Source organism: Castor canadensis, chromosome 4 (assembly GCF_047511655.1).
Source record: "Castor canadensis chromosome 4, mCasCan1.hap1v2, whole genome shotgun sequence".
In the NCBI taxonomy this organism is placed as follows: Eukaryota; Metazoa; Chordata; class Mammalia; order Rodentia; family Castoridae; genus Castor; species Castor canadensis.
Window position 1 is genome coordinate 124,044,754 of NC_133389.1, and position 26,305 is coordinate 124,071,058.

The following is a 26,305-nucleotide window of genomic DNA, read 5'->3' on the forward strand; positions in this document are numbered from 1 at the left end:
CAGGAACAGAAGCATAGGATTTTTTTTCTTTATAACTCCTTAGGTTTATAACCATTTTGAAACCAGAGTTTTAGACCCTAGGCCTTCTCATATCAGGCTGGGGCACTTGCCCCTATATGCCAAATAAAGAGGTATGGTGAAGGGCAGAAAAAGGAGATTTGTTACACAGCTTTGACTTGCCATGGGAAGAGGCAAAATAAGCACTCAGCTCATCTTTAGCCATCTTCAGGGAACAGACATGTACTTTAGCTTTAAATGAATAAAGAATAAGAGGCAAAGGACAAAAGGTATGTGTAATTAAACAGGAGAAGTTTTTATCCAGAGTCACTGTTGCCTGGCACGTTGTCTGTCCTCATGAGGCTCTACTGTTCTTTATGGGTAGTTTCCATTGGTCCCTTCACCAGTTTTGTTCTTCCTGGAATCCAAGGTGATTGCAAGTGACTGCAGAGAGAATGGCTCAGAGCAAAGACAGGTACAAAATGGAGGCAGGGATGCCAAGCTTCTTCTGTTTTTAGTTAATTTGTGGGCTCAAGTAAGGAATCTGTGCTTTTTAGCAAAAACAGTTCAAACCACCTTTAAAACTTGATGTAGGAAATGTTTTTCTCTTCCCTCCCTCCATTTCTCCCCAGTTATATCCTATAATACTAAATTTTTTTCCTAGTAAACTTTACTATCATTTTCACTGTAAGAAAATTTGACCACAGACAGATTTCTACATGGCCAGCATTTTTTTGCAATCATTTATCAGCTTATTAGCTTATTTCTTGTGTTTGAGGGAAAACTAAAACAGGAAAATTTCTCAGACAAATGTCCACAAAGCCACCTGCATCCTGCAATGAATACTGTAAGCCTATAGGGGGCAGCAGAGGGAGAGGAAGTCTATGCTGGATCTCAAAGTAATTCATAGTTTGGGGCAATTCTTAAGAGGTGACTAAAGATGACATCATGCCTGCCAAGTATTTTTCCAAGAGATGAAAATCCTTGGACGAAGGGAAGAAATTTTCCCTTTTAAACATTCCAGCTCTGTCTTCAGACCCTTTGTCTCTTTCCCTTTAAGCAGGAAGTGGGGAAACGGTGTGGGATCCTTGCAGGCTCTGTTTCAGCCCCTCATAACCCAGTTCCCACATAGGATATAAATTCCATCAGTCTTCTGGCACCCTAAGTAGTCACAGTTTGCAAGGGGCACTGGAGGGGGCTCTGGGGCAATGAAGGATGCTCAGCTGGGAAGAGGCTGGGGGTTGGGGGCACTGAGGTTGCTTACCATTTGAAAGGAGTGTGAACACTGTATTTACATTTAAATTAAAATGGGAAATTCTTATAGGTTATGTTTCTGAAAGGTGTGAGTGGGCATCTGCTGAGGTCTATTGTTTATTCATGCTGTAAATCCTTTGAAATGTGTTAAAATGCTTCCCACTCATTATAAAGCTCCTGCCACCCCTGGATTACGACTTTGATGTCACCAATCCTGCTTCAAAGGGTTCTTTCTGGGCTATTAATCACAGTTTAGCCTCTGAAGATATCGCCAGAGAAAACATTCGGACATCTTTGTGCTAGACTTGCTAAAACTTTGAAATCTTGGGTGTTTTGCATATGCACAAATTGCAGTATTTCCTTTCATTGATGACTTTTTATTTTGTTACAGAATCAGATGACACTGTAGGTAAAAATGCAAGCCTGTTTCTTCACATACTTGGTTTGGCGAAGGGAGGGTGGGTGGGTAAGTGAGAAGGGGAGGAGAGGCTGAGGAGGCCAGGATGAGCAGTCAGGAGCTGCTAGGTCATGTTCTCTCACCGGTCATTGTTTCTTTAATTGTGCTCACAAAGAGAATTGGCGAGTTTCTCTGCTCTTCCTTTTTGCCTTCTACTATCTGCTTTGAGGCCTATGTGAATCGTTCACATCTAACAGTAACAATAACACAGGTTGAGGATCCCTTATCCAAAATGCTTGAGACTGGAAGAATTTCAGATTTTGGACGTTTTTTGGGGTTTGAAAACATTTGCATATGCATAATAAGGTATCTTGTGGGTGGGACCTAAGTCTCTATATAAATTCTGTTTCACATACATCTTACGCAAGCAGCCTGAAGTAATTTTATACTCACCCACCCTCTTTATATGTGTGCGTGTGTGTGTGGTGCTGGGGATCAAATCCAGGGCCTGTGTATACCTTTGAGCGACACCCCTATTTTATACAATTTAAATTTAAAACTTGGGGCATTGCTCCATGGTAGACTGTGTACTTAGCATGTGCCTGGGCTCAATCCCTAGGACCCAAAATAGTAGTAAATCGTTTTGCATGAAACAAGTTCAGTGGGGTGAGGGGAGGGGGTTGTCCACTTGTGGCATCATGTCAGCCTTCAGGAGTTTCAGAGCATTTTGGATTGGGATTGTCACATTAAGGAGGCTCACCCTGTGCCTTAGAGCACACTCTTCCTGTCATGTTCTTCACTCCTGTCTGCTTCCTTACGGAGGCTCCCATGTCACATAAAGCTGATTCAACTCACATGCCTTTGTCTTGTGCCTCTGTCTTTCGCTCTGGGAACCTCATCTGTGAACCTAGGACAGCCAGAGGAGCGGACATTGTCCTCTGCTACAGGATCCTTACAATTCCATCTTCTTAAACTGTCTGTGTCTCAGTCCCTCACAATGGCATTGTCTGTTGTCCAATTTCTTTCTCAGAAATTCCACATCCATCTCTTTCATTGACTAGCAGTATTCTACTTTTTTTTTTTTTTTTTGGTAGTACTGGGGTTTGAACTCAGGGCCTTGTGCTTGCTAGGCATGTGCTCTACCACTAGAGCCACATCCCCACCACTTTCTACTTTAGTTATTTTTTGAATAGGGTCTTACATTTTTGCCTGGGCTGGCCTAGAACAGTAATCCTCTCATTTTCACCTCTCGTGTAGCTGGGGTCATAGGCAAGTGCTATCATAGCTTATTGATTGAGATGGGGGGGTCCTCACTAGCTTTTTGCATGGGCTAGCCTCAACCTATGATCCTCCAAATCTCTGCCTCCCAAGTAGCTGGGATTATGGACATGAGCCACCATGCCTGACCTCTCTACATTTTTTGTAGTAAAAAATACATAGTTTAAAATCTACCCTCCTAATAAATTTTAACTGTACAGTACAGAATTCTTTGCTATGGTATATTGTCATGCAGCAGATCTTTAAGCCTCATTCATCTTGTGTGTCTGACACTCTGTACCTATTGCATAGCACCTCTCCATTTCCCACCATTCTATTCTCTGCTTCTGAGTGTGATGTCCTCAGATACCTGGATACTTCATGAGAGTGAAATCGTGCAGTATCTGTGCTTCTGTGACTGGCTTATTTCATTTAGCATAATGTCCTCCATATCTATCCATGTTGCACCATAGGAGACTTCCTGTTTACTGCTAAATAATATTCCACTGTGTGTCTACACCCCATTTTCCTTGTTCCACCCCTGGGTTATTGTGCATAATTGTGCAGTGAACTCAACAAATCCAATTCACTCAACAAATTAGGAATAAAAGGAAATTACCCCAATATAATAAGGGTTATATATGAAAAGTCTACACTTAACATCATTCTCTGTGGTGAAAAACTGAAACCTTTCTTCCAAGATCAGAAACAAGGCAAAGGATGCCCACACTCATCACTTCTATTTAACCTAGTTTTGCTCTTAGCTAGAGCAATAAGGCAAGAAAAAGAAACAAAAGTCAGCCAGATCTGAAGGGAACAAGTAAAATTATCTGTTCACAGATGGAATGATCTGATAGAAAATCCTAAAGTCCTTAGATTTGCACTGTCCCATGTTTCCTCTAATTTCTAGCATAACTCATAAAGTCTTGGTCCTTGGACTTGCAGACACACAACAGCAACCGCCACCAGCAGCATCGGCAGCAGCCACACTTCCTTCAGCAAGTCTTTAATATACAGTAAATAAGGAGGTGGAGCAACAGTTCTCAGGGAGGGGCATGACATTGTAACAGGAGAAACTTGTGATTGCTGTTCTCTGAATGTAAACACCTTAGGAAAAACTGCTGTGCTGCATTTTGCCCTCTCCCTCTTCTGCAGCTGGGGCCATGTCAAACTCAGCTTGCAGATTATTTGACATAGCTGTGCTTATGTCAAATTCTCATAGTCGTCTCATACTCCACTCCCCACAGGTTTTTTTGTTGTTGTTTGGGTTTTTTTTGGGGGGGTGGGAAACTGGGTTTGAACTCAGGCTTTTATGCTTGCAGCAAGCTCATGGGTTCTCTACTGCTTGAGTCACACCTCCAGTCCATTTTGCTCTGGTCATTTTGGAGTTGGGTCTCATGAACTATTTGCCTAGGCCAGCCTTAAACTGTGATCCTCCCAATCTCAGTCTCCCAAGTAGCTATGATTACTGGCATGAACCATCGGTGCCCCACTTCGAGGAATGTGCTTTGTTCTGTTTTTTGGGTTTTGTTTTTGTTTTCAGTACTTGGGTTTGAACTCAGGGCCTCCCACTTGCTAGGCAGTGTTTTATCACTTAAGCCACTCCACCAGCTCTGTAATATGTTTTGAAGGCAGGAAGTATGAGGCCTCCAGCTTTGTTCTTTCTCAAGATTGTTTTGACTATTCTGGGGTCCTTTGTGGTTCCATTTGGATTTTAGGATTTTTTTTCTATTTCTGCAAAATATGTCTTTGGAATTTTGACACAGATTATATTGAGTTTGTAGATCACTTTGGGTACTATTGGCATTTTAAACAACATTAAGTCTTTCAATCCATGAACAGAGATATACTTCCATTTATTTGTGTACTGGGGTTTGAACTCAGGGCCTCACGCTTGCCAGGCAGGTGCTCCACCACTTGAGCCACTCCTCCAGCCATACTTTGAGCAATGTCTTAACAGTTGTCAGTGCATAAGTTTTCACCTCATTGGTTAAATTTATACTGAAGTATTTTATTTTATTTTTTTGCTATTATTGTAAGTTGAATTGTTTTCTTGAGTTCTTTTTTGCAAAGTTCCTTATTAGTGTATAGCAATGTAACTGATTTTTGGATGTTGATACTGCAACTTTTCTGAATTGATTTGCTACTTCTGACAGTATTTTTCTTTTAAATGTGGATCTTTAGGATTTTCTATCAGATCATTCCATCTGTGAACAGATAATTTTACTTGTTCCCTTCAGATCTGGCTGACTTTTGTTTCTTTTTCTTGCCTTATTGCTCTAGCTAAGAGCAAAACTAGGTTAAATAGAAGTGATGAGTGTGGGCATCCTTTGCCTTGTTTCTGATCTTGGAAGAAAGGTTTCAGTTTTTCACCACAGAGAATGATGTTAAGTGTAGACTTTTCATATATAACCCTTATTATATTGGGGTAATTTCCTTTTATTCCTAATTTGTTGAGTGAATTGGATTTGTTGAGTGAATTTTGTTGTTTCTTTTTGCTTGTGAAACTCATATAAAATTACTTGTAATTTTAAAATAATTATAATTTATGTAACTGTTTCAACATTAAAAAAATTTTTTTTAATTCAGAGTAGGTCATTTTTAAAATTCAGAAAAATATAAAGGCATAATGGGAAAATTACTCCTGATTCCAATATCTTAACTTTTATTTCAATGTAAACTTTGTCTATTTTGCTCAGGTAATTTGGCCCAGACAAGAGCCAGGATAACAGCAGCCTCAAGATCTTTGCCTCCACATTTCAATGCTGGAAGAGCCAAGGTGAGTAACTGATCTGCACAAATAATGATATGGAGGTGGGACGTGGGCAGTGGGCTGCTCTTGTCCTGGAGATAATGCTAGAGAGGGCAGTATTAGTTCCCTTCATTTGCCCACTGCCTGGTAAAGGAACTGTAGGCATTTAGGAAATCAGGGCTTAGGAAATGTGAAACAAAACATGGAATTCTTACAATCCTGATTCTTAGAAAGACCATAGAAGATTTGGAATAATTATATTTGAAAACAAAGTCCATTTTGGAAGAGATAAAGCTACCTGCAAAGGAGGTTAATTGGGCCAAATGGAATGGACAGGAAGGAAAGAAATCAAACTCTTTTCTATTGCTCTACTCTGCCCTCTAAAAAATGAGTGTATGGTTGTCTATATAGGGGGCATGCTAAAAGGATTCATAAATATCCACCTGTAAAATATGTTTTTAGCTGTTCTGTCCTTCCAACTAATGTTTGGCCACGATCTCATTGACTGCCTGACTGGTATTCATTGTATATTCAATAATTCCTCTCTATCTGTGGTTTAGCTTTCTGTACTTTAGTTGCCCATAGTCAACTGTGGTTCAAAAATATTAAATAGAAAATCCCAGAAAGAAATCATTCATAAGTTTAAAATTATGTGTCATTATAACTATCATGATCAAATTGTAAGGTACTGACGAATTAAGACCACACCACCTGTGGAAAGGAAAGGTTTATTGGTCCAGACTGCAGGGCCATCACTCTTGTTGGGTTCAGAGTGAGGCAGCTTGGCTGAATTGGGTAGTGGGCTTTATAGGAGGGGCCGAGCCATGGGGGAGGAAGAGAGTCCCTGGTCTCTGATTATCTGTGATCACCAGATGGAACAGGTCGACTTGCCTGGCTAGTTGAGTAACTGGAAGTTCCTGAGTTGTTTTGCAAGCCAAGAAACAATCAGGTAGGGAGAAACAAGCAGTCATAAATCAGGGGGTCTGGTTTTAAGGTGTAGCCTCGGGTCCTTCCGCCCACCCCAAGAATGCCAGGGACCTAACATTCCAGCCTTTTGTTGGTATTATGGGCACCGATCGATCTAGCTGCTTCGTGCTGAGTAGGGGCATCGTTAAAGGGGGTTTGGCTGGAATTTGGAAATTTGTGAGGTCCCCAGAAGCGGAGGCTGACGGTTTGTCCCAGGCTTCATTTGCAGACAAGGCCAGTTGTTGGGAGAAGGTTGTAGTAGCATCTGGTGGGAAGTCTGTCTGCTGAGTTCCCTGAATGATCCTGGAGGCATCTAGGGTTAAAGAGCATTTTCCTGGTTTAAGGGTTTGTATTTCCAGAGCATCATTACATGTGCAGCTGTTTTTCTTTCTATAGTAGCCTCTGTAATGGACCTAACAGATTGTATAACCAAGGGAAGGAAGCAGGGATGTATTATGCATGCTCCCAGAATTAGGCCCACTGCCCCCACCAGTGTTTTAAATCCACCTATGGCAGAAAACCATCCTCCAAGCAAGTTATTAGGATCCCACCTTTTCCAAGTCTGGTCAGGGACATGGGCAAGCTTTGTCATTCCCTCAGTGATCTCCTCTATGGCTTTTTCTTCATCATCAATCTGTAGACAGCAGTTGCTCAGATTAAATTTTCCACAAACTCCTCCCCCAGAGGCTAGCAAATAGTCCAAAGCCAAGCGGTTTTGGTAGATTACGTTGCGCATCTTAGTGCCTTGTTTTGCCAGCAAATTGAGGGCTCTTGCAGTCTCATTAGTAATAATTTCAACAACAGCCTGAAGCCTGATGATGCAGTTGAGCATATATGTAGGGGTGCGGTAGCCCCAGGACCCGTCCTCTGCCCAAGTGGCAGGACCATAGTACTGGATGATTCGCTCAGGGGGCCATTCATCATCCTACCAAGTGCCTATTTGTAAGGTTCCCCATTTTTTTCTATTTAATCTTTGTTCATGTATGGGGACTCCCAGATTTTCACCTTGTCCAAGGGGGAGCAAGAAGGAGGATGGTCTGATGGAGTCCAGCACACAAGACCCAAACCAGTTTCTAGGCAACACTGTATAGGCCTGCCTTCCACAGATCCAATACAGCCCCCTGGGAGCCTGCCAGTTTATATCTGCAGTAAGATCATCCCATGCTGTTTTGAGATTAGAAAAGTTGGCCAGTGGGTGGGGCTGTGGCTCTGTATGGTTTGGAGTACCCCACCACTGAGTCTCTTGGGCTGTGTCATTGTAAAACTTCTGTTCCAGACAAGTTAGGTCCCCCACTAGGGTAGAGAATTGTTTTCCATGGCAGGAGATACAGTAATTCCCAATAATTGAAGTTTTAAGGAGCCAGACGCCTGTCCTGTGTCGTGGGAAGGCACTTTCACTGAAAGGCACTCGTGGGTCTAACTCCCTTGTCTCCCAGGGCCAGTGGTCTCCCATGTTGGCTCCCCCGCACACATAGCACGAAGTGACATTTAGTGTCTGGGCTATAGATTCAGCCAGTGTGAGGAACAGGTTTTTAGTTGTAACAGAAATGGGGAATTTATTTGGCATTTCCTCATAAAAGGAGTGGAAGACCTGGTATGGGGAACTCTTATGGATAACAGTTGTTAACTTAAGGTGTTACAGAGTCCCAGGGTCAAAGCCTTGGCCATCTATCCTTATGCTAATTACCTGTCCCTGTGTCCAATCAGATGGCTTGAGTTCAGTGAAATTTACAGGGTTACAGGTGCCTTGACTGCAGTTAGGGGTAGTAGTACCCTTTTGAAGGAAGGCTAAGTGTGTAGTCCCATGCCATGTGGCCCATGAAACACAACTCCAATAAGGGCAAAAATGATAACCCTCATTATTACACGGACAGGAGTTGTCTCCCCAGCACATATATTTTTTCATTTGATGTATAGGTCCTTTCCCAACCCAGGCCCCCACAGCCACAGCGTGTAGCTCTGCATAGTTTGTCTATGGCTGCACAAGCATCAAACAACAACGACACTGGTTTTTCAGGATCGAACACCTGGGTTCAAGTAACAATGTTCCCAGCGAGGTGGCCACTCCTGAGTTCTAATCATTGCTCCACAGGGCGATAAGTGGGGTTGAAGCAGGTAAATTGATTATCATGGGAGCACACTCGATAGATGGTGTGATTGTGAGTGCATGACCCGATAACAGAGCCTGCACAGGAATAGTAAGTGTGGAACAGTAAAGTCTTAGTAACAGTACTTCCTGCCCATGCAATGCGCATGCATGGGTCACAGGAGGAGGATTTCTGGGCTGCAAAGGGAAAGCAGATCGAGAGCCAGGTGAGGACTAAGAGCTTATGCAGGAGTGGAAGAGGGATAGAGTTTGCAGGGGAGGTGTAGCCGTGTGGGGCCCAGTGGTACACAAGAGTACTCATCCTTTCTTATAGCGGAAGAGTCTGAAGTTGGTGGGCAATGTTTTATCCTTGAAAGATGCTGTCACTGGGGGATCCCGTTGAGCTCGACAGCGGTGGGCGTTGTGAGGATGACCAGGTGAGGGCCGGTCCACTGACATCCCAGCGTAGAGGGTCGAAGATCCTTGAGGAGAACAAGATCCCCTGGTTTAATTGAAATTGTTATAGAGCCCTCTGAGGGGTAGGGCAGGATCTGGTCTGCCTGCTGTCTGAGAAGTTCCCGGAGGAGGTAAAGATTAGGTAGGTCCTCAGCCAGAGGAGCAGAGTCTGTTGGAGGCAAGTTTCCTAAGAGAAATGGGTGGCCATACAGTATTTCAAAGGGACTCAAAAAGGAAGAGCTTTAGGGAGCCTGTCCCTTTAAGACCACACCTAGGTGTGACTTGTGGGAGACATAATTGAAACTTCTCTTTAGAGACTTTGTATCCCTGGAGGCCAGAAAGTTTTAAAAAGGACTCAGATGCCCTGCAGATAAGGGGCTCTGTGGCTCTGCATTGAAGAAGGGTGGCCTCTGGGTAGTGCCAATCTAATAAGTCTTTGGTTAGGGTTTTCCACAAAGATGAGGGCTGTCTTTAAATCCTTATGGCAAAACTGACCAGGTTAGTTGCTATGTAGCGTTTGTGGGACTTTAAAGGAAAATAGAGGCTGACTGTCAGGATGCAGGTCAAATGTAGCACTTTTGGATAAAAGAGAGTGTTAGCTCATTATTTTATATAAATTGACACTTTCTTGTATCATATTTAGATAAAGTATAGACACAGAACACAGTTACAAAATGGTCATTTAAGACACATAAGTAAATATGTAAATGAACTCTGATTTAGTAGTACTTAAAGCTTGACAAGGTTAACAGAAAACACAAATAATTTTTTTGATAAAATGCTTAAGATAACATTGCTATTTTATAGACATAGAGAGTTAGATTTTAGTTTGACATGACCTTAAAAATCTTTTTAGGCAGCTCTTAGATTATAGTCAACTTTAACTTTATCACACACTGAAGCTTTTATTATGCACTTTTCAACTTACTCAGACCTTTATACAACATACTAAACCCTTTGATGGTTTGTCCTTATCCTTGTATTTGAAACAATCTTTAGGACAAACCCTTCTTTACAAAATCCTTTCTCATCCAAAAAGACCATTCCTTTTTCCTTCAACTTCTCAAAAATACATTCAATACCCATCTATATCCTTTCCAGTTGTTTACTTTGTAACTTGTATTTTAAAATTAACTTTTATAAGAATTTTAATTTTAAATAAAACTGTCTTTCCTTTTTGGCTGGTGGATGAGACCGTCCACCCCCACCATGGAGATCTGTGAAGGATAAAGCTTACCTGAGAGGTCAGGTAGCACCAAGTAGGTGATTGAGGCCCACCTGCTACTTAGATGGTTACCTTGGACTCCTGCAAGTTGATCTTGAAGGGGGCCAAGGTCCCAGGGCCACATCAGTCCTCTGTTGCCAGGCCCAAGAGGTCCGTGAGGCCTTCACTCTGTTGAGAGTGGGAGTGGGAGACTGACCTACCTTGCAGAGACAGAGGGGCAGTCATCCTTTCAGTGTACATTCTGGCCACATCGTGGACAGGGTCCTAGCGGCAGGCAAGGTGAAGGGCAGTGTTTTGCTCAGTGTCCCATCTGGTTGCACTTGAAGCAGGCCCTGGAGGTGTGCGTTGTTCTCTGGCCTGTCTTGAAGTTGGAGGAGGTGACCTCAGGGCAGCCGCCAAGAGCTGGGCCTTTCACTGGTCTCAAACCTCATCTCAGTTATTAAATACCTTAAATGCCATTTTCACAAGATCTCCCTGAGGGGGGGGGTTCTGAGGGCCACCCTCTGCCTGTTTAAGTTTTCTTTAAATATCAGGGAAGGATTGGGAAATAAAATGAGAGTTAAGATAAAGTATAGCGGGTTAGGGTTTTAGCAGGGGCTGAGGGCAAGGTTGGCGTTGGTTCCTGAGGAGCCAATGGCTCAGGGTCAATAGTGACCACTGTAGAAGAAGAATAGGGTGGTGGCTGTTTGGGAGAGCAGCAGGGGTGGAAGAAGGGGGGTCTGAGTCACAGGAGGACAAGGTGGGAGAAGAGATTGATGTAGAGGACTGGCAGGAGGAGTTGGGAGGTGGGCAGACAGAGCCCGTGAGGTCATAAGTATGAGAGGTCAGTGGGATGCAGAGACACAAACTTTGAGAGGGGTTTGTTCCTGGCAAGGAGGATTTGAACAGCGTTACAAGATTGGAGCAGGGAGGGTTGAGAGCAGAGAGAAAGGAAAGCTTGGACGAATGGAATTTCGGATCACTTGCTGTTGTGATGGCAGAAATTGTCAAGACCTAGAAGTGTGTGAAAATCAGAAGTACCGTTTTCAGGCCATTGTGAATGATTGTCTAGCTTGTACTGAGGCCAAACAGTGTTGCAGTAATAAATCAGTCACTTAGGTTTTATATTGTCTTGGAGACCAAGGGGGAGGGTGTGGAGAAGGCATCCCGTGGACACGTCTAATGTAGAGTAGGAGGTCCCCATAATGTAGAAGGACAGAGAGAGAGAGAGAGAGAGAGATGAAGGGGGAAGTCTAAGCGTCACCCGAATGGGTTCCCAAGGGCCGGCATCCCTGGCCTGGGTTGCCGTCTGTAGAGAATGCCCAACCAGTTAGCCAGGTGTCCCCATGCTAAGCAGAGGGGCACCCCAGTGGGCATAGGAGACATGCCTGGTGCGGTGCCACAACTACCAGACTAGACAGAGCAGGCAGCCCCTAAGGGGGGGGGGGTGACACTTACCGAGCCTGAGGAGTAGGTCAGGTGGAGAGCAGTGGAAGAGAAAGGCTAATGACGGATGGAAAAGCCAGCAAGGCAGTAAGGTCTAAAATCCACAGTCCGGAAGCACGTGGGGTCAATTCAGCAGTCTGGGTTCAGGAGAGGGCAAGACACGAAGGCCAAGGGACCAGCCTCTGGCCGGAGTGTCCTCCTAACCTCTCCTGGGTTTCAGCACTAGATATAAGGTACTGCCGAATTAAGACCATGCCACCTGTGGAAAGGAAAGGTTTATTGGTCCAGACTGCAGGGCCATCACTCTTGTCGGGTTCAGAGTGAGGCAGCTTGGCTGAATTGGGTAGTGGGCTTTATAGGAGGGGCCAAGCCATGGGGGAGGAAGAGAGTCTCTGGTCTCTGATTATCTGTGATCACCAGATGGAACAGGTCGACATGCCTGGCTAGTTGAGTAACTGGAAGTTCCTGAGTTGTTTTGCAAGCTAAGAAACAATCAGGCAGGGAGAAACAAGTGGTCATAAGTCAGGGGGTCTGGTTTTAAGGTGTAGCCTCAGGTCCTTCCACCCGCCCCAAGAATGCCAGGGACCTAACACAAATCTCCTGCTATCCCTCTTGGTCCTGCCCAGGATGTGAATCATCCCCTGGATCAACGTTTCCATGCCATAAACCCTACCCACCTGCAAGTCCCTTAGACGCCATCTCAGTTATCAGGTCACCTGGCATGGTATTGCAGTACTTGTGTTCAAGTAACCCCTATTTTACTTAATAATGGCCCCAAAATATAAGAGTAGCGATGCTGGCAATTTGGATTTACCAAAGAGAAACTGTAAAATGTTTCCTTTAAGTGAAAAGGTAAAAGTGGTATTCATATCACAGTATATTGTTATTCCTGTCTTATTATTAGTTAGAGTTGTTAATTTCTTACTGTGCCTAATTTATAAGTTAAACTTTACCATAGGCATGCATGTATAGGAAAAAGCATAGTAAATCTATACGGTTTGATAGTATCCACAATGTAAGACACATCCACTGGGCATCTTGGGATATTTCTCCCAAGGATAAGAGGAAAGTATGTATTAATACCAAAACCAATCATCTTGAAGGTGATGGAGTAATAAACAGCACATCTCTGAAGTTTCTTATTTTTATCTACATAGAACATTTATTTAATAAAGAATAAGCAATTTGGTCACACATATTATTAAATATTATCCCCAATCTTATGCAAGTGTACATATTTATACTTGTTTTTCTTGAGAATAAAAGGCTTGCTTGCATATAGTAGGAATTCAAAAGATTTTTGTTAACAGCAATTTTTACACCCACATTGCTGTTGAGACCTGTTTGAATACCCTTCTTTTCACCTTGCTATTTTGTGGCAAGATAATAGGGCTATTTATCATGAGTTCAATAGACGTTAAAAGGAGGTTGGAGAGCTCCTTGGTCTTACATACAACATTTTTGTTTGCGCTAGGTGCAGTTGATTCTTATTATTTGTGCAAGTCATAGTCAATAGAGTGATGGCAACCACTGAATCATTGCTCCCAGGGAAAAGCAGGATTAGGTACCTTTGAGACTCCAGTCAGAGTCAACCAATCACCTCCTTTATGTGTTCCTGTTTAAAGACACCTAATTCAACATATTTTCTTATAAGTAACCTATTCAGTATTTTTATAAAAGACAATATTTAAGTTGCAGCATTTGTCCCATTGAATTCATGCCACCCGTTTTTCAGCACTACACCTCATGCCTGAGTAAAGCTTATTGAAACATGTTTCCTCTGTGAGGCATGTCACAACCTTCTCGTGCTTAGGAACACGAGACAGTGCTTCAGCATTACACTTGAGGGCCATCTTAAGCTGCAAAATAACCAAAAATCACATACAAATGCAAAAACAGAGCCCCTGTGTGGCTGCAGCTAGAAACTTGTGCATCAGGAGGTTCAAAATTCTCACTGCTCTGTGCATGTCTGTGAAAAAAATTTAGTAAGTAGGCAAATTCACAAACATAGAATCCACAAATAATGATGGCCTATGATATGATTTTTAGAGTTACTGGTTTCCACCATATCCCTAAAGATGTCACAGCACAAAAAGATTAAAGACTCCTCAGCAGTATTCCTTGTCAGCCCAGATTTCTCTCCCATCCTCCATACATTTTGCTTTCCTATACTTGATTTTTAACTATGGACCCACCAGGAGCTGGTACCCTGCCTTCCACACCCAGAACCCAAGATAGTGTTATCTTTCATCTGACATCATTTACTGTTGTTCAGGGATTATCCAGGTGAGAAGTGTGCCTTCTATTATGTGGCATATATTTACAAAATCAAAATAATCTCATGTATAAGATGAAATGACTAGAGATTTATTTTCACTTGGAAAGGAGATAAGTTGAAAGTTCTAACTGAAGTGTTGGGTCTAGAGACCTAAGGCAGATGAGTGGGTGTCCCATCCCCCATGGAGAGCAATATTCCTGCATCCTGAGGAGATGGAGGCCTGCATTCCTGCATCCTAAAGACAGATACAGATCTGCCACAGGGCTGATGAGCAAAATGCTCTCAAGATTGTTTCCCCTCCCCTAATAAAGGTGTAAACCAAACCAGTTCAATTGAGAAAACCCTTGAATCCATGGCCGATGAGAAAAACCTACCTAACCCAGAGTTAGAACGTCCATAAAAACCCCAGCCTTCACCTGTGCAGTGAGCCACCGGCTTCCGGGCTCCACTGCTCTTCTCCAGCTGTAGCCTTTCCTTTCTCTCTAATAAATCCTACTTTATGTCCCAGCTTTGACTCATCATTCAGCTGCCTCACGAGCCAGTTCTCTGGCTTGTGAAGGCAAGGACCCTCGACACCGGCATGTAACATTAGCACCCCAAAATATGAAGAAAAAGAGTAATTGTGGAAAAAAGATCAACAAAACTTCATCAGTTTCTGCCTATCTGAGCTGAAATAGTAGAGGTGGCCCTGGAAGAAATGGGGCTGTGTAGGAGAGAAAAAGTAGTACCATTTTTCTCACCTATCATAAGGTTTATGACTGAGACCCTATAACAAAGGACAGATGCACAAGAGAAAAGCACACGAATTTATTTAACATAAGTTTTACATGGCCAAAGGGTCTGATAGAATGATGATCTGGGGAACTTACCCAGGCCTGATGGCTTGGATCCTTTTTGGTGTCCCCATATGATATTCCTTCCTTCTGCCATAAGATAAGACACCTGTCACATGAGGGTCTTTGGGGAGAAGGTTAGAGTGACCTTCCTAGGTTTTATGGCTTGCTTCAGAGAAGAAAGGCAAATGGAAGGGGAGAGTAGCCTTCCTGTTCTCCTGCTTTCTCAAAAGCCCAGCTGCCGTACTTTGGGGTGGTGTGTCCTGAACTCTGTTTGCTCCAGCATGCTGAGCAGCACTGTGTGGAGCTGGTTGCCACGCCAGACTTGCTTCCCAAAGCTTCCATGACGGTGATGCTATAGGGTTTTTTTCCTTCTTAAGGGATGGATGTATCTATCACCTGATAGCAGTGAAAATTCTTTACAAAAGTCCTATCAAGAAGATAATAAGTAAAAGTACTTCTGAGGTTTTAGGATGCAGAGAGCAAGCACTTACCAAAACCAGGAGAAAATCCTCCTGGTCCTGCTTAGATCTGGATGGTTTAGGGGATTTTGGACTCTGTCTTTATCCTAGAGGAAATTCAGTTGAGTATGAGGCAAGTCTTTTTAATAAAACTAGGCTTTCAGATTTTGATTTTATAAGTAATATAAAACTACCTAGGGTAGCAGTATCTAGTGATAAAAAGTAAGGCTGGGTACAGCTCACATCTAGGCACTGCCATATACTGGTTGCAAGACCTAGGAAACTTACCCAGAATCTCAGAGCCTTAACTTTCTCATGTGCAGAATGGGAACAATACTTCCCTGAGAGTGTCATTTTGAGAATTCAGTGACATGACGTGGGCGAAGTATTTAGCACGTAGGATACACTCAAGTAAATGCATTATTTCTCGAGTGTTGACAGCCACCTAAGAATCCATGTGTGACGTCTGCTAGAGGAGGGGCCTGTGCCACACTGTGTGAAGTGAGGACTTTGAAGGCTAACCAGCGCCACTCACAAAGAACCAGGGAGGCCATTTGGCATATGGGCAGAAAGCCATCATGCTTAACCACAACTGACTTACATTAGTGCATAAACTTGTTTTGTAGTAGGAAGTCTCCTGAGTTAACTGGAGAGTGATTTTATCCAGAATGTCCCTTCTACTGATCATTTGAAAATTGGTTCCCTCTTTGAGATTCACTCTGTGTTCAGGAGAACTTTGTGACTATGCAAATATACAAGAGACTTTTGATCAACCCAAGGCCTAAATTCTTCAATTGGAAGATATATAAAATACCCCAATAGTGTACAGTTTCTTCTGTAAAACATTGTAAAAATGTAGCTGATGAATCCCACAAGCATCACCATTTCCAGGCTGTGTGTGACAAAGAGCTGGTTTTCACTTACTTCCCCTGAGTTACTCTGTGTGCAAATGCAAGGACAGGTCTTAGGTCAGGCTAAAACAGAGGCTAGGGGTGGTAGACAGGGACTCCCATTTACTGAGGACTCCCTCCTGCCCACACCAGCCTTCTAACTTTTGGAATGAGAATTGCTACTTCATTCTGTATTTTTTCATTTTGTTGCAGGCGACTGACATAATGATTTTGAAAACAATCTGTATTTCTTTGAAATTGTATCTTAGCAACTGGGTGTGGTAGTACATTTCTGTAGTCCCAGCTACTCAGGAGGCTGAGGTGGGAGGATCATTTGAGACCAGCCTGGGCAACACAGTGAGATCTTATCTCAGACAAATATTTTTTTAAACTGTGTCTCAGCTATCACGGATTTTCTGGTCAGTGAACTGTTAAATGCTTAAGTGCCAAGGACCTGCTGTGTGCAAGGGAAAGCCGCAGGTGGGTCCATCGCCACCTGTAGTAGAGAACTATGGGATTTTCAGCCACCTTCTGTGCTCCAGAGCCTGGGGGGCTGCTGCTCACTGGCTAATTTGAACAAAAAGGGAGGACAAGGAAGAAGAAAATTCAAGGTTAAAAATGTGCATCTTCAGGGAGGATCTCTAAATGAAAGGAATCGCTGGAGGAATGCCCCAAAGCTGTGTGTGTAGATCAGGAGCAGGTCCAGGGGAGGGAGAAAACAAAGAGAAAGAAGTTGAAGAAACTTGGAATTTGCCATAGTTGAGGGCCGGCCCTAGCAAGACCTTTCCTCCAGACTTGAGTAGCTTGCCTCTACCTACCAGCCCTTAGCTGGGTCCTCGAATGTGGGTGATAGAGGGCAAATCCTTCAGTGCCATCTCTACAGGAGAGGCACACAGTGGGGAGGGGGCATTGGTTTTCCCTTTTCTATAGTAGAGCAACCTTCCTTCATTCAAACCCCCGTTCCATGACACCTCCTCCCGCCCCCAAAAAAAAAATCCTAAAACTTCAGAATGACAGGCAGGTGTGCCTACTGTTTCAGATGGCTGCAAATGGACTGTGTGCCCCCAAAGTGCCCCCATAAAACAAAGCTGCAAGCCCAGGTGTGATGCATCTTCACTCAGGTCATGTTCCTGCTTGCTGTTTAGGTCACTTGTCTTGTTTTTGATAACTTGGCCCATGATTTCCCGCCTTTTTAAACAAACCTGTTTTCTTTTTCCATCCCACTTGAAGTGTTTCCTTCCATTTTGCATGGACACTTAAATACTTCTCCAGGTGAACCTCATTATTTCTCCCTCCCAGCTAAACCCCTTTTAGCACCCATTTTTCAGTTTGGGTGAACAGGGCTGCAGATGTCCTTACATCTATAGAAGATAGGGGCTTGGCCAGCAGTCACCAAGCAGAACCCACATGCTGACAACAGTGCCTTTCCAGTTCCTCGCCCTTGCCCCACACCCTGTCCACCTGTGCAGAGCAGGCTGCCAGGCCTGCTTGAAGCTGCCACTGAGATGCCACCCCACCAATCAAAGTGGGGTTTTGTTTTTGGGCTACAATAAGGAAGCACAGGTGGTTGCAATCCATCCCATAATTGCCTCCATCCAGCACTCCCTCCAGCCAGCCCAGGTAGTTGGAGGGATATTTGCAACAGGTGTACCCCACTGCACTAGTTCCTAGGTGGTTCGGTGCCCGAACTCCTGCCTGCAGTGAATGCCTCAGGACTGGGAGGCAGGAGCGTGGTGAGCATCAGGGTCTGATGGCCTAGAAGGTGGCTGGTGCCACCACCTGCGTGTCTTTCTAATTACCCAGCCTTTGCCCCATTTCCTTGAACACTGCACATTCATTCTTCCTTTTTCTTCTACATGTCTTTCAAAATTCTCCCCGACAGTGGACACAATTGTGTCCCGAACACCTTTGCCCCTCAGGTACTGACCAAACAACCTTTCAGGTTTTGGAAAACCTGGAGAATGAAGGGAATGCCTATATCCTCACACATCTTCCTGCATCCTATGCTGCCAGGTGGACACCCTGGAGGTGATTCGGCACCCAGAGGAAACCACCAACATGAAGAGGCAAACCATGGCGTCTTACTTCCGGGTATGGAGCTCTTGATTGCTGGGCTACCTGCTTCCAGAAAGGACTTGTCAAACCTGCCCATGAGAGGTCCAGATATGACAGAGTGATTGGAGCAAGGGTAAAAGTTGAGTGGAGGGAGACAAGTGGGGGTAGCTGTAGAGAGAGGACAGGGACACACAGCCCTTTCTATTGAATGTACTGACTCTGTTAGCCTTTGAGCTGCTTCTTGGCTTTGAACTATAGGAGTCAGCCACTTTTCCAGCAAAGACCAGTAGTTAATAAAATTCTAGACTGTGGCTTGTCAAGTTCAGATTGTGAGAAAAGCCCTGGCTTTATTTTCCTAGATTGAGTTGACTTATTGCAAAACCCATCTGCCTGAGCCCAGTTATTTGTTTTTTGTCTTTTTTTTTTGAGACAAGGTCCTACTCTGCAAACCAGGCTGGGCTGGAACTTGCAATCTTCCTGCCTCAGCCTCCCAAGTGCTGGGATTATAAGCATGAACCAACATACCTGGCTTGTTTCCAATTTGTCACCAATTTCTGACATTTTATCTAGAAAAGTGTCTATAAAAGCATTGTCTCTGGAACTTCTCTCTTAAATGCCCATGTTAGAGCAAAGATAAGACACATGCAGTCCTCTACAAGTTTATAAAGGTTTGTTGATCTAATCATTATACAGTACTAAGGTTGGAAGCCCGTCATGTACCACGAAGAGCTAAAGTCCAGATAGCTTCTTGGTAGAGATAACATGCTGGAGCCAGAGTTGATCTCAGACAGCAAAATAAGGTGAAAAGATGGGTTTGGCCCAGGAAGGGGCTCTGCAGGACGGGTGGTAAGAATGGTGGGAAACTGAGTTACAATTGGGAGGGGCCAGGCAGGTTGAAGGATAGGACCTGGGAACAGCACTGTGGATGGAAGCCTCCACGAAAAGCTAGCAGGTACAAGAAGAATATACAGCTCCAAAGTCCAGCCCAGCCAATTGTGACTCACAGAGTCACAATTGTGAAGTGGTGTGAGTCACAGTCACTTCAGACCTTGGAGTTCAGCCCTCCACCCATGCAGCAATTCCCACTACAGCATCTCCAGCAGGTGGTTTCAGTATCTCTCAATCGCTCTGGTGTTTGGACCTTTCTAACTGCTACTTATTTCTCATCTTGGGACCCACTCTGGTCCTGTCACCTTCAGTGACTCTGTCCTCTTCTTCCTACTAACTTGTCTGTGGGGGGGGGTTCTTCATGGGATTTGGAGGGTCTTTGACTCTGAAGTCATTCTCAAGGTCCTAGGACTCCCCACTCACCCCCAACACACACACAAATCAGGGAGAAGACTCTGGCTTATAGTTTTTCAGAAATATACTCATGACAACAAGTTTGGTGTCCTCAAAATCCTGGTCCCCAAATACTAAACCTGAAAAATAAGACACCTTGGTAAGCTAGGTAAGGCCAGTTTTGATCAGTAAGAGGAGTGATTATGTGTGGTTTGTAATTGCCCGTGGCGTACCTGGAGTAGGAGTCCCAATAATGGTGTCCCCAAGGGACCACTGGGCCCCCTGCCCAAGGAACCCTCTGCTTTCCCATTTCCTTGTTGCCTTCTTTGCCAGGTGTATGTTATCTGAGGATCATCATAATTTCCTCCAATTTACTTGTTTTCTTTGTCTTCTTTCTCGATTGTTCTTTTCTGTGTTCCACTACCTTATTATCAATAGTATCAGTAGAGCTTGTTTAGATTTTCTAAAGGTTCTTAGATGAAAGAAACAACAAACCCTTTCCCCCAAGCTGGGTTTTCTGACTTACAGTGGTGTCACTTTGGACACCAGAGAGGGCAGCCCAGCATAACCTGGAGTGTGTTCTTAGCCAGATTTCTGTCACAGGGCCCTAGGAGATGTTTAAGAACACTTTGAATCTTCAGGCAGCTCTAAGGAGAACTTACCTTGCCATCTCCTATTGCTGACTTCATGTGCTGCCTCAAAGGTCTGTGAGTCACTTACAAGCCTCCACCTGCTCTGAAGACCCCCGCAGGCCCATGCCTGTGGTAACCTTATTCCACCTGTGGTTTTCTCCCTCATAGTATTCGCTGATGGATCTGCTCTCCAAAATGGTGGTTGGACAGCCCCACTTTGTGCGTTGCATCAAACCCAACGATGACCGCAAGGCCCTGGAGTTCTCTCAAGAGAGGGTCCTGGCCCAGCTTCGCTCCACGGGGATCCTGGAGACTGTCAGCATCCGAAGGCAGGGCTACTCCCACCGCATCTTCTTCGAAGAGTTTGTGAAAAGGTCAGACCAGCACCCTTGGATGTGCATTTTACCACCGTAGCTGTATCCTGGCCATCCCTGTGCCCTGCCTACTTCCCTCCAAACATGTCACTGGCTGGCTGCCAGATGCCATTTTCTTGCTTAAATGTCATATTTTTAAATTGTGCCCAACTAAACCACAGTGACCAAAGGACAGGTAAGCTTCCTTCTGATCGCATTAAAAAAAACACATGTCCATAGAAATTTTTATATTATAAATTCTTAGGTCCAGAATTCTCCAAATATTCCATTGTTTTGATAGAAGTATCTCTTCATAAGTGGGTCAAGATTCTGGGGGATTCGAATGCAAGCACCTGTCCTCATAGCATCCTAGAGCCACAACAGTACAGGATATTTTAGGACACTGTCCTCAAATGCATACTCTCATCTGACCCATAGGACAACCCTGTAAGTTAGGCTCTATTATTGTCCCCAATTTTTGGGGGGCACACGAAGAGCTTCAACAACTTCCCAAGATCCCATGGTATAAATGGCAGAGCAGGATTTGAACCCAAGTAGTCTGGCGTCAACCTCCACATTTTAATCTGCTCATTTCACTGCATTCAATCAGTGTTTACCATGATTCACAAACTGCATGGGGTTTTCTAAGCCCAGAAACTGCCTTTGCCTGAGGATGGATGTTGTAATTCTGTCCATAGCTGTCACAGGGATACCTTATGTGTGCGTATGATCACAGGTGTATTTCCACTGAATTTTCTGTGAAGAAATAATGAATGATAATCACAATAAAAACCACCCCTGAGGAAGAAGCACTACTGTCTGAGGATGCCTGAAGAGGAATATTAAATCCACTATAAAATCCCACCAGCCACCATGACTGTCTCTTCTTTCCCACTTTGAAACACAGGCTCAGGTCATTTTTCTAACTTTTTCTTAGGGCAGAATGAATCCTAACTATGGTAGCTTGCTTCATCAAGTTTTCCAAACTCTGCCAAATTCCATGGGGGAAAAAAAGTGGGGGAAAATGAGAACTTTCACATTAAAAATAAGAATGAAATGGCTTTTTAAAAGAAAGTATCTAAGCCTCTTTTTTCTTTCCTCTTAAATTTGGAGGTGGAACAAGGGCAGGGGAGACTTTTTAGCTCATGAATGTAACTGAAGTATTTTTAGCCACAAAGTGTTGAATACATAAAAATATTTAAGAAAACAGGTCAAATGCTAAACAGATTGGCACTTCTTTGTTCCTAATCAGAAAGCCATTAGGCAAGTATGAGCAGTAGTTTCAAAATGTCAGTAAATCTGAGGATATCAAAGATTTCTTAGCCAGCAAGTTAATTGGTATTTTGATCCTTTTGAGCAACTTAACAACAAAATGGATGAGCTCGCAGTTTTCTCCTTGATGTTATTCAGCCAGTAGGTGCTTCTTATCTTCCTGCTCAGGATTGCGTTTTGTCAACCCTGGACAGGAAATATGCAGAGGAAATAATCAACGGCAAGGAACACAGCCACAGAGCCATTCAGGTTTATCAAGTGCAGGAAAGAAAAGGTAAGGTCTTGCTTCATGCTGCTCTTTACCTTTTCCTGCTTTCTGGCATTCAGACTAAAAAGTAGGTTTTTGGGGATTATGTTGTCTCCTTCTAGAATGGGGAAGGTCTTCCCCAACCCCCACATCACCCAAGTCTGCAGACTTGGCCAAACCTTGCTCTATCAAGAGTGTCCTTTCTTATCCTCTAGTCATGTCCCTTTGAGGAAGGGAACGTCCTCAAACACCATCTCATCAATGGGGTCAGGTGGTTGAAAGTCTCTATACACTCTCAGGTCGGCACAAAGAGGCCACCTGGTAGTGCTAGACAGGTAGCCAAAACTCCCTGGAAGCCACACTGTTGAGATATCACAGAGGAACACTGTGAACACGCATCAGTGTCATGGTCAGCGGGCTCTGAAGCAGGATCCCACAGCAAGTTTACACATACGCCTGCATTTGTTGGGGTGTGGTCTAACAAAAGTCTAAATGATCTGACCAGGGCTAAGGATTTGTTTAGTTAAGCATTATTAGAAAAGTGTGCGAATTAGCAAGAAGACCCGAATTCTAATCTCCTTTCGTTAATGGTGCTGGTGCAGTCTGTTATCAGAAGACTTCCAAATTCTTTGTATCCCACCGGGAAGAATCTGTGGCAGGACACATGGGTGTAAAGGAAGTTTATTAAAAGTTAGGAAAGGAAAATACAAATGGAAGCATGGTGGGGCCCAGGTGGAGTCTGCCAGCCGAGAGTGTGTTTCCACTCTTCAGGTGCTTTTAAAATCTACAATGACCTATGGGCTGGGGAGAACCAGGTGATTCCCATCCAATAATTGGTGAGTGGGGAGTGGTATGGGTGGTCCCTGGTCAGGTGAGGGCAGTTCCTGAGCCACACAATGGTTAAACTAAGATGTGATATTTTTTTCTAGGAGCCCCAGACTTTCTCTACTTTAGTCTGCCTCACTTTTAGACATAGTATTTGGCAAGAAACCCAAGATTTCTGTAGAAGGTGTTTTTGTCTGCATGTCAAGAAGGCAGGCATGTGCAGAGCCAGTCCTGAAGACTGTCAGGGTTGTGAGCAGATTCTTGGGCCTTACCTGGCCCCCAAGTCTCCCAAAGATGCTCTCTTTCTCCTAATCAGACTTGCAGGGTGGGAGACTTGCACCTACCACAACCCAACCACACCACTTGTTAAGTCAATGTCTGCTGGACAGAATGAAACTCCCCCTGCTTTTTTTTCTTTGATATCTTCTGTTCTCCTCAGGAGGAGATATCTCCTTTACCTTGTTCTTCCTTCTACTCCTCCACTTCCTCTCCTCCAGACATTAGGAGTCACCTTTGACCTTCTCCTCACTTCTAAACAATACCTTACCAGGTTCTGCTGACTTCCCTGCTAAGTTGGTGCACAAGGCTCCTTTGGCCTCTCCCAGCTCTTCCCCAGGATGTTAGCCCAGCCTTCTCTTGTTACAATTATCAGCTTAATTGAGATAGAATTCATATCTGATAAAAGTCACCCTTTGAAAGTACAGTTCAGTGGTTTTTAGTCTATTCGGTTTTACAGCCATCAACATCATTAATCTTAAAACATTTTATTAATTAAACAGAAACCACAGACAGCCTCCTCTTTTCCCCTCAACCTCACCATCCATAGGCAACCAATAATCTAACTTCTGTCTCTACAGATTTGCCTGCTCTGGACATTTGATATAAATGTAATCATACTTTAGACTTTTGCATCTGGCTCTTTTCAACAATTATTTTGTTACTTTTCATGGATAAATAATATCCCATTAGATGGATATACCACATTTTGTTCATTCATCAGTTGATGGCCTTTCTCAGTTTTTACTTTTGGGCTGTTGTGGGTAATGCTGCTATGAACATTTGTGATCGTTAACCTTCACTATCAACTCAATTGGATTAAGAAACACTTGGAGATTAGCAAAGCACAGCTATGGGTGTCCCCCTTAACTAAGGGGGGAAGACCTGCCCTGAATGTGGGTAACACTACCAGATAGAGTAGGGGCCCAGATGGAATAAAGGGGGAAAAAGGAGAAAGCCTATTAGACTAGGCAAGCTCTCTCTCTCTCTCTCTCTGCTTCCTGGTTGGCATGGTATTGGCTTCTCTGCTCTGCCATGCTCTCCCTACCATAATTGTCTGAAACAGTGAGCCAAAGTAGATCTTTCCTCCCTGAAGTTGTTTCTCACAGGTATTTGTCATAGTGACAGAAAGTCTAACATACATTCTTATACAACTTTTGATGTGAGCATGTGGTTTTATTATTATTTTTGGCTGTACTGGTATTTGAACTCAGGGCTTCATGCTTGCTAAGGCAGAGCTGTACCACTTGAGACATGCCCCCAGGTATTTTTGCTTTGTTTTTTTTTTTTTTCATATAGGGCCTTACACTTTTGACATGAGGCTGGCATTGGACTCAATCCTCCTTCCTGTGCTCCTGTGTAGCTGGGATTTTGTTGATTTGGTTGATTTGGTTGAGATGAGGGCCTCCAACCATGATCCTCCAGATTGCTTTCTCCAGAGAGGCTGGGATTATAGATGTGTGTCACCATACCAGCCTGTTTTCACTTCTTTTGGTTGTATGTACCTATAAGTAGATTTTCTGGGTAACCCTAAGTTCAAAGTAGCTACATTAGCTTATGTTCCCATCAGCAATGTTACCAGAATTCCAATTTTCCCACATCCTCACCAACACTTGTTATTGTTGGTGTTTTCATTTTAGCCAGCCTACTGGGAATGAAGCAGTATCTCATTGTAGTTTTGATTTGCATTTCTCTAATGACTAACAATGTTGAATATTTTATTTATAAGTACTGGGGTTAGAACTCAAGACCTTACCCTTTCGGTATATAGGTACTCTTCCACTTAAGCTACACTCCCAGCCCATTTGAAAATCTTTTCATGTGTTTTTTGGTCATTTGTATATCTTCTTGTGGAGAAATCTTTATTCAAACTCTTTGCCACCCCCTTTTAATTATAGGCTCTTATATATTCTGGATACTAATCCCTTATCAGATATATGATTTTCAAATATTTTCCTTCAATCTTCAAGTTGTCTTTTCCATTCCTTGATGGTGTCCTTTGAAGCACAGACCATTTTTAATTTTAATAAAGCCTTATGTTTTCTTTTGTCATTTGTGGTTTTGGTGTCTGATCTAAGCACCCATCACCTAATGCAAGGTCACAAAGATTTTCTCCTGGGTTTTTTTTTTCTAAGAGTATTATAATTTTAGCTTCCCCCCACCCCATTACTGAGCCTTGAACTTGGAGTTTGGCTTACTAGGCAAGTACTCTGCCATATAATTTTTGCTCTTATACCTTATGGCCCATTTTGCATTAAGTTTTGCATATGGTGTGAGGTAGGGGGTCTAGCTTCATTCTTTAGTATGTGAATATCCAGCTATCCCAACACTACTTATTGAAGGTACTTGTCTTTCTCCCATTGAATTGTCTTTGCATCTTTGCTGAATATCATTGTTCATAAATGTCAGGGTTTATTTTGGGCAGAATTCAATGCTATCGATCTATGTCTTTTCCAAGCCTTTTCAAGCTCTTTTGTGTGCCCTCCTACCACAGCTCCCAGAAGGACTTTCTGCCCACTTCACTCTCCAATGAACTACCAGAGTGGATTTTCCTAAAATTTCCATGTTGCTTCCTTGGCTAAAAATGACCATCTAGGTAAACTTTAGCCACTCTGCTTGGTATAGGGGAGGCTTCCTGATTTGGCCCCTGTCCACCTTTTCTGTCCCTTCTCTCATCTCATACCTCTCAGGACAGACTCCAGCCCAAACTGAACTACTTGGAGCTCCCTAAACACTTTATATGGTTCCTTTGCTCATGCTCTGTTGAAGGAATCTCCCTTCTCCAAGCCTCTAACTTCCTAGGCAAGCTCACCCCTGCTCATGTCTCGCAACTTGGAACAGGCATTGGCTTCTCTGTGACACTGTCCTTCACTTCCAGACCCTAGTGATGTATTTTGCATTGGTACTTACTACTTGTCTCTCACCCAACTGTACCTGAGGGTGGGGTTCAGCCCACTCTGTATCTGTGTTACCCAGTGCAGAGCCTGTCACAAGTTAGGGGTTTAATAAGTAAACTAAAACTCTTACCTCCTCATCTCTGTATTCTCTACCACTTCCTGAATGACCCTTTGGTATGGGCTCTTTAGA

General features: G+C 43.6%; 1 protein-coding gene across 1 annotated transcript in view; it reads left to right on the forward strand.

Moving 5' to 3' along the window:
* Myo3b (myosin IIIB) overlaps positions 1-26,305 on the forward strand; it is a 403,151-nt gene that overhangs the window by 206,566 nt on the left and 170,280 nt on the right. Inside the window, exons 23-25 of the mRNA XM_074071072.1 lie at positions 5,605-5,684; positions 18,291-18,368; positions 20,414-20,619. Coding sequence (XP_073927173.1) covers positions 5,605-5,684; positions 18,291-18,368; positions 20,414-20,619 — 364 coding nt within the window. The remainder of the gene's footprint in view (positions 1-5,604; positions 5,685-18,290; positions 18,369-20,413; positions 20,620-26,305) is intronic.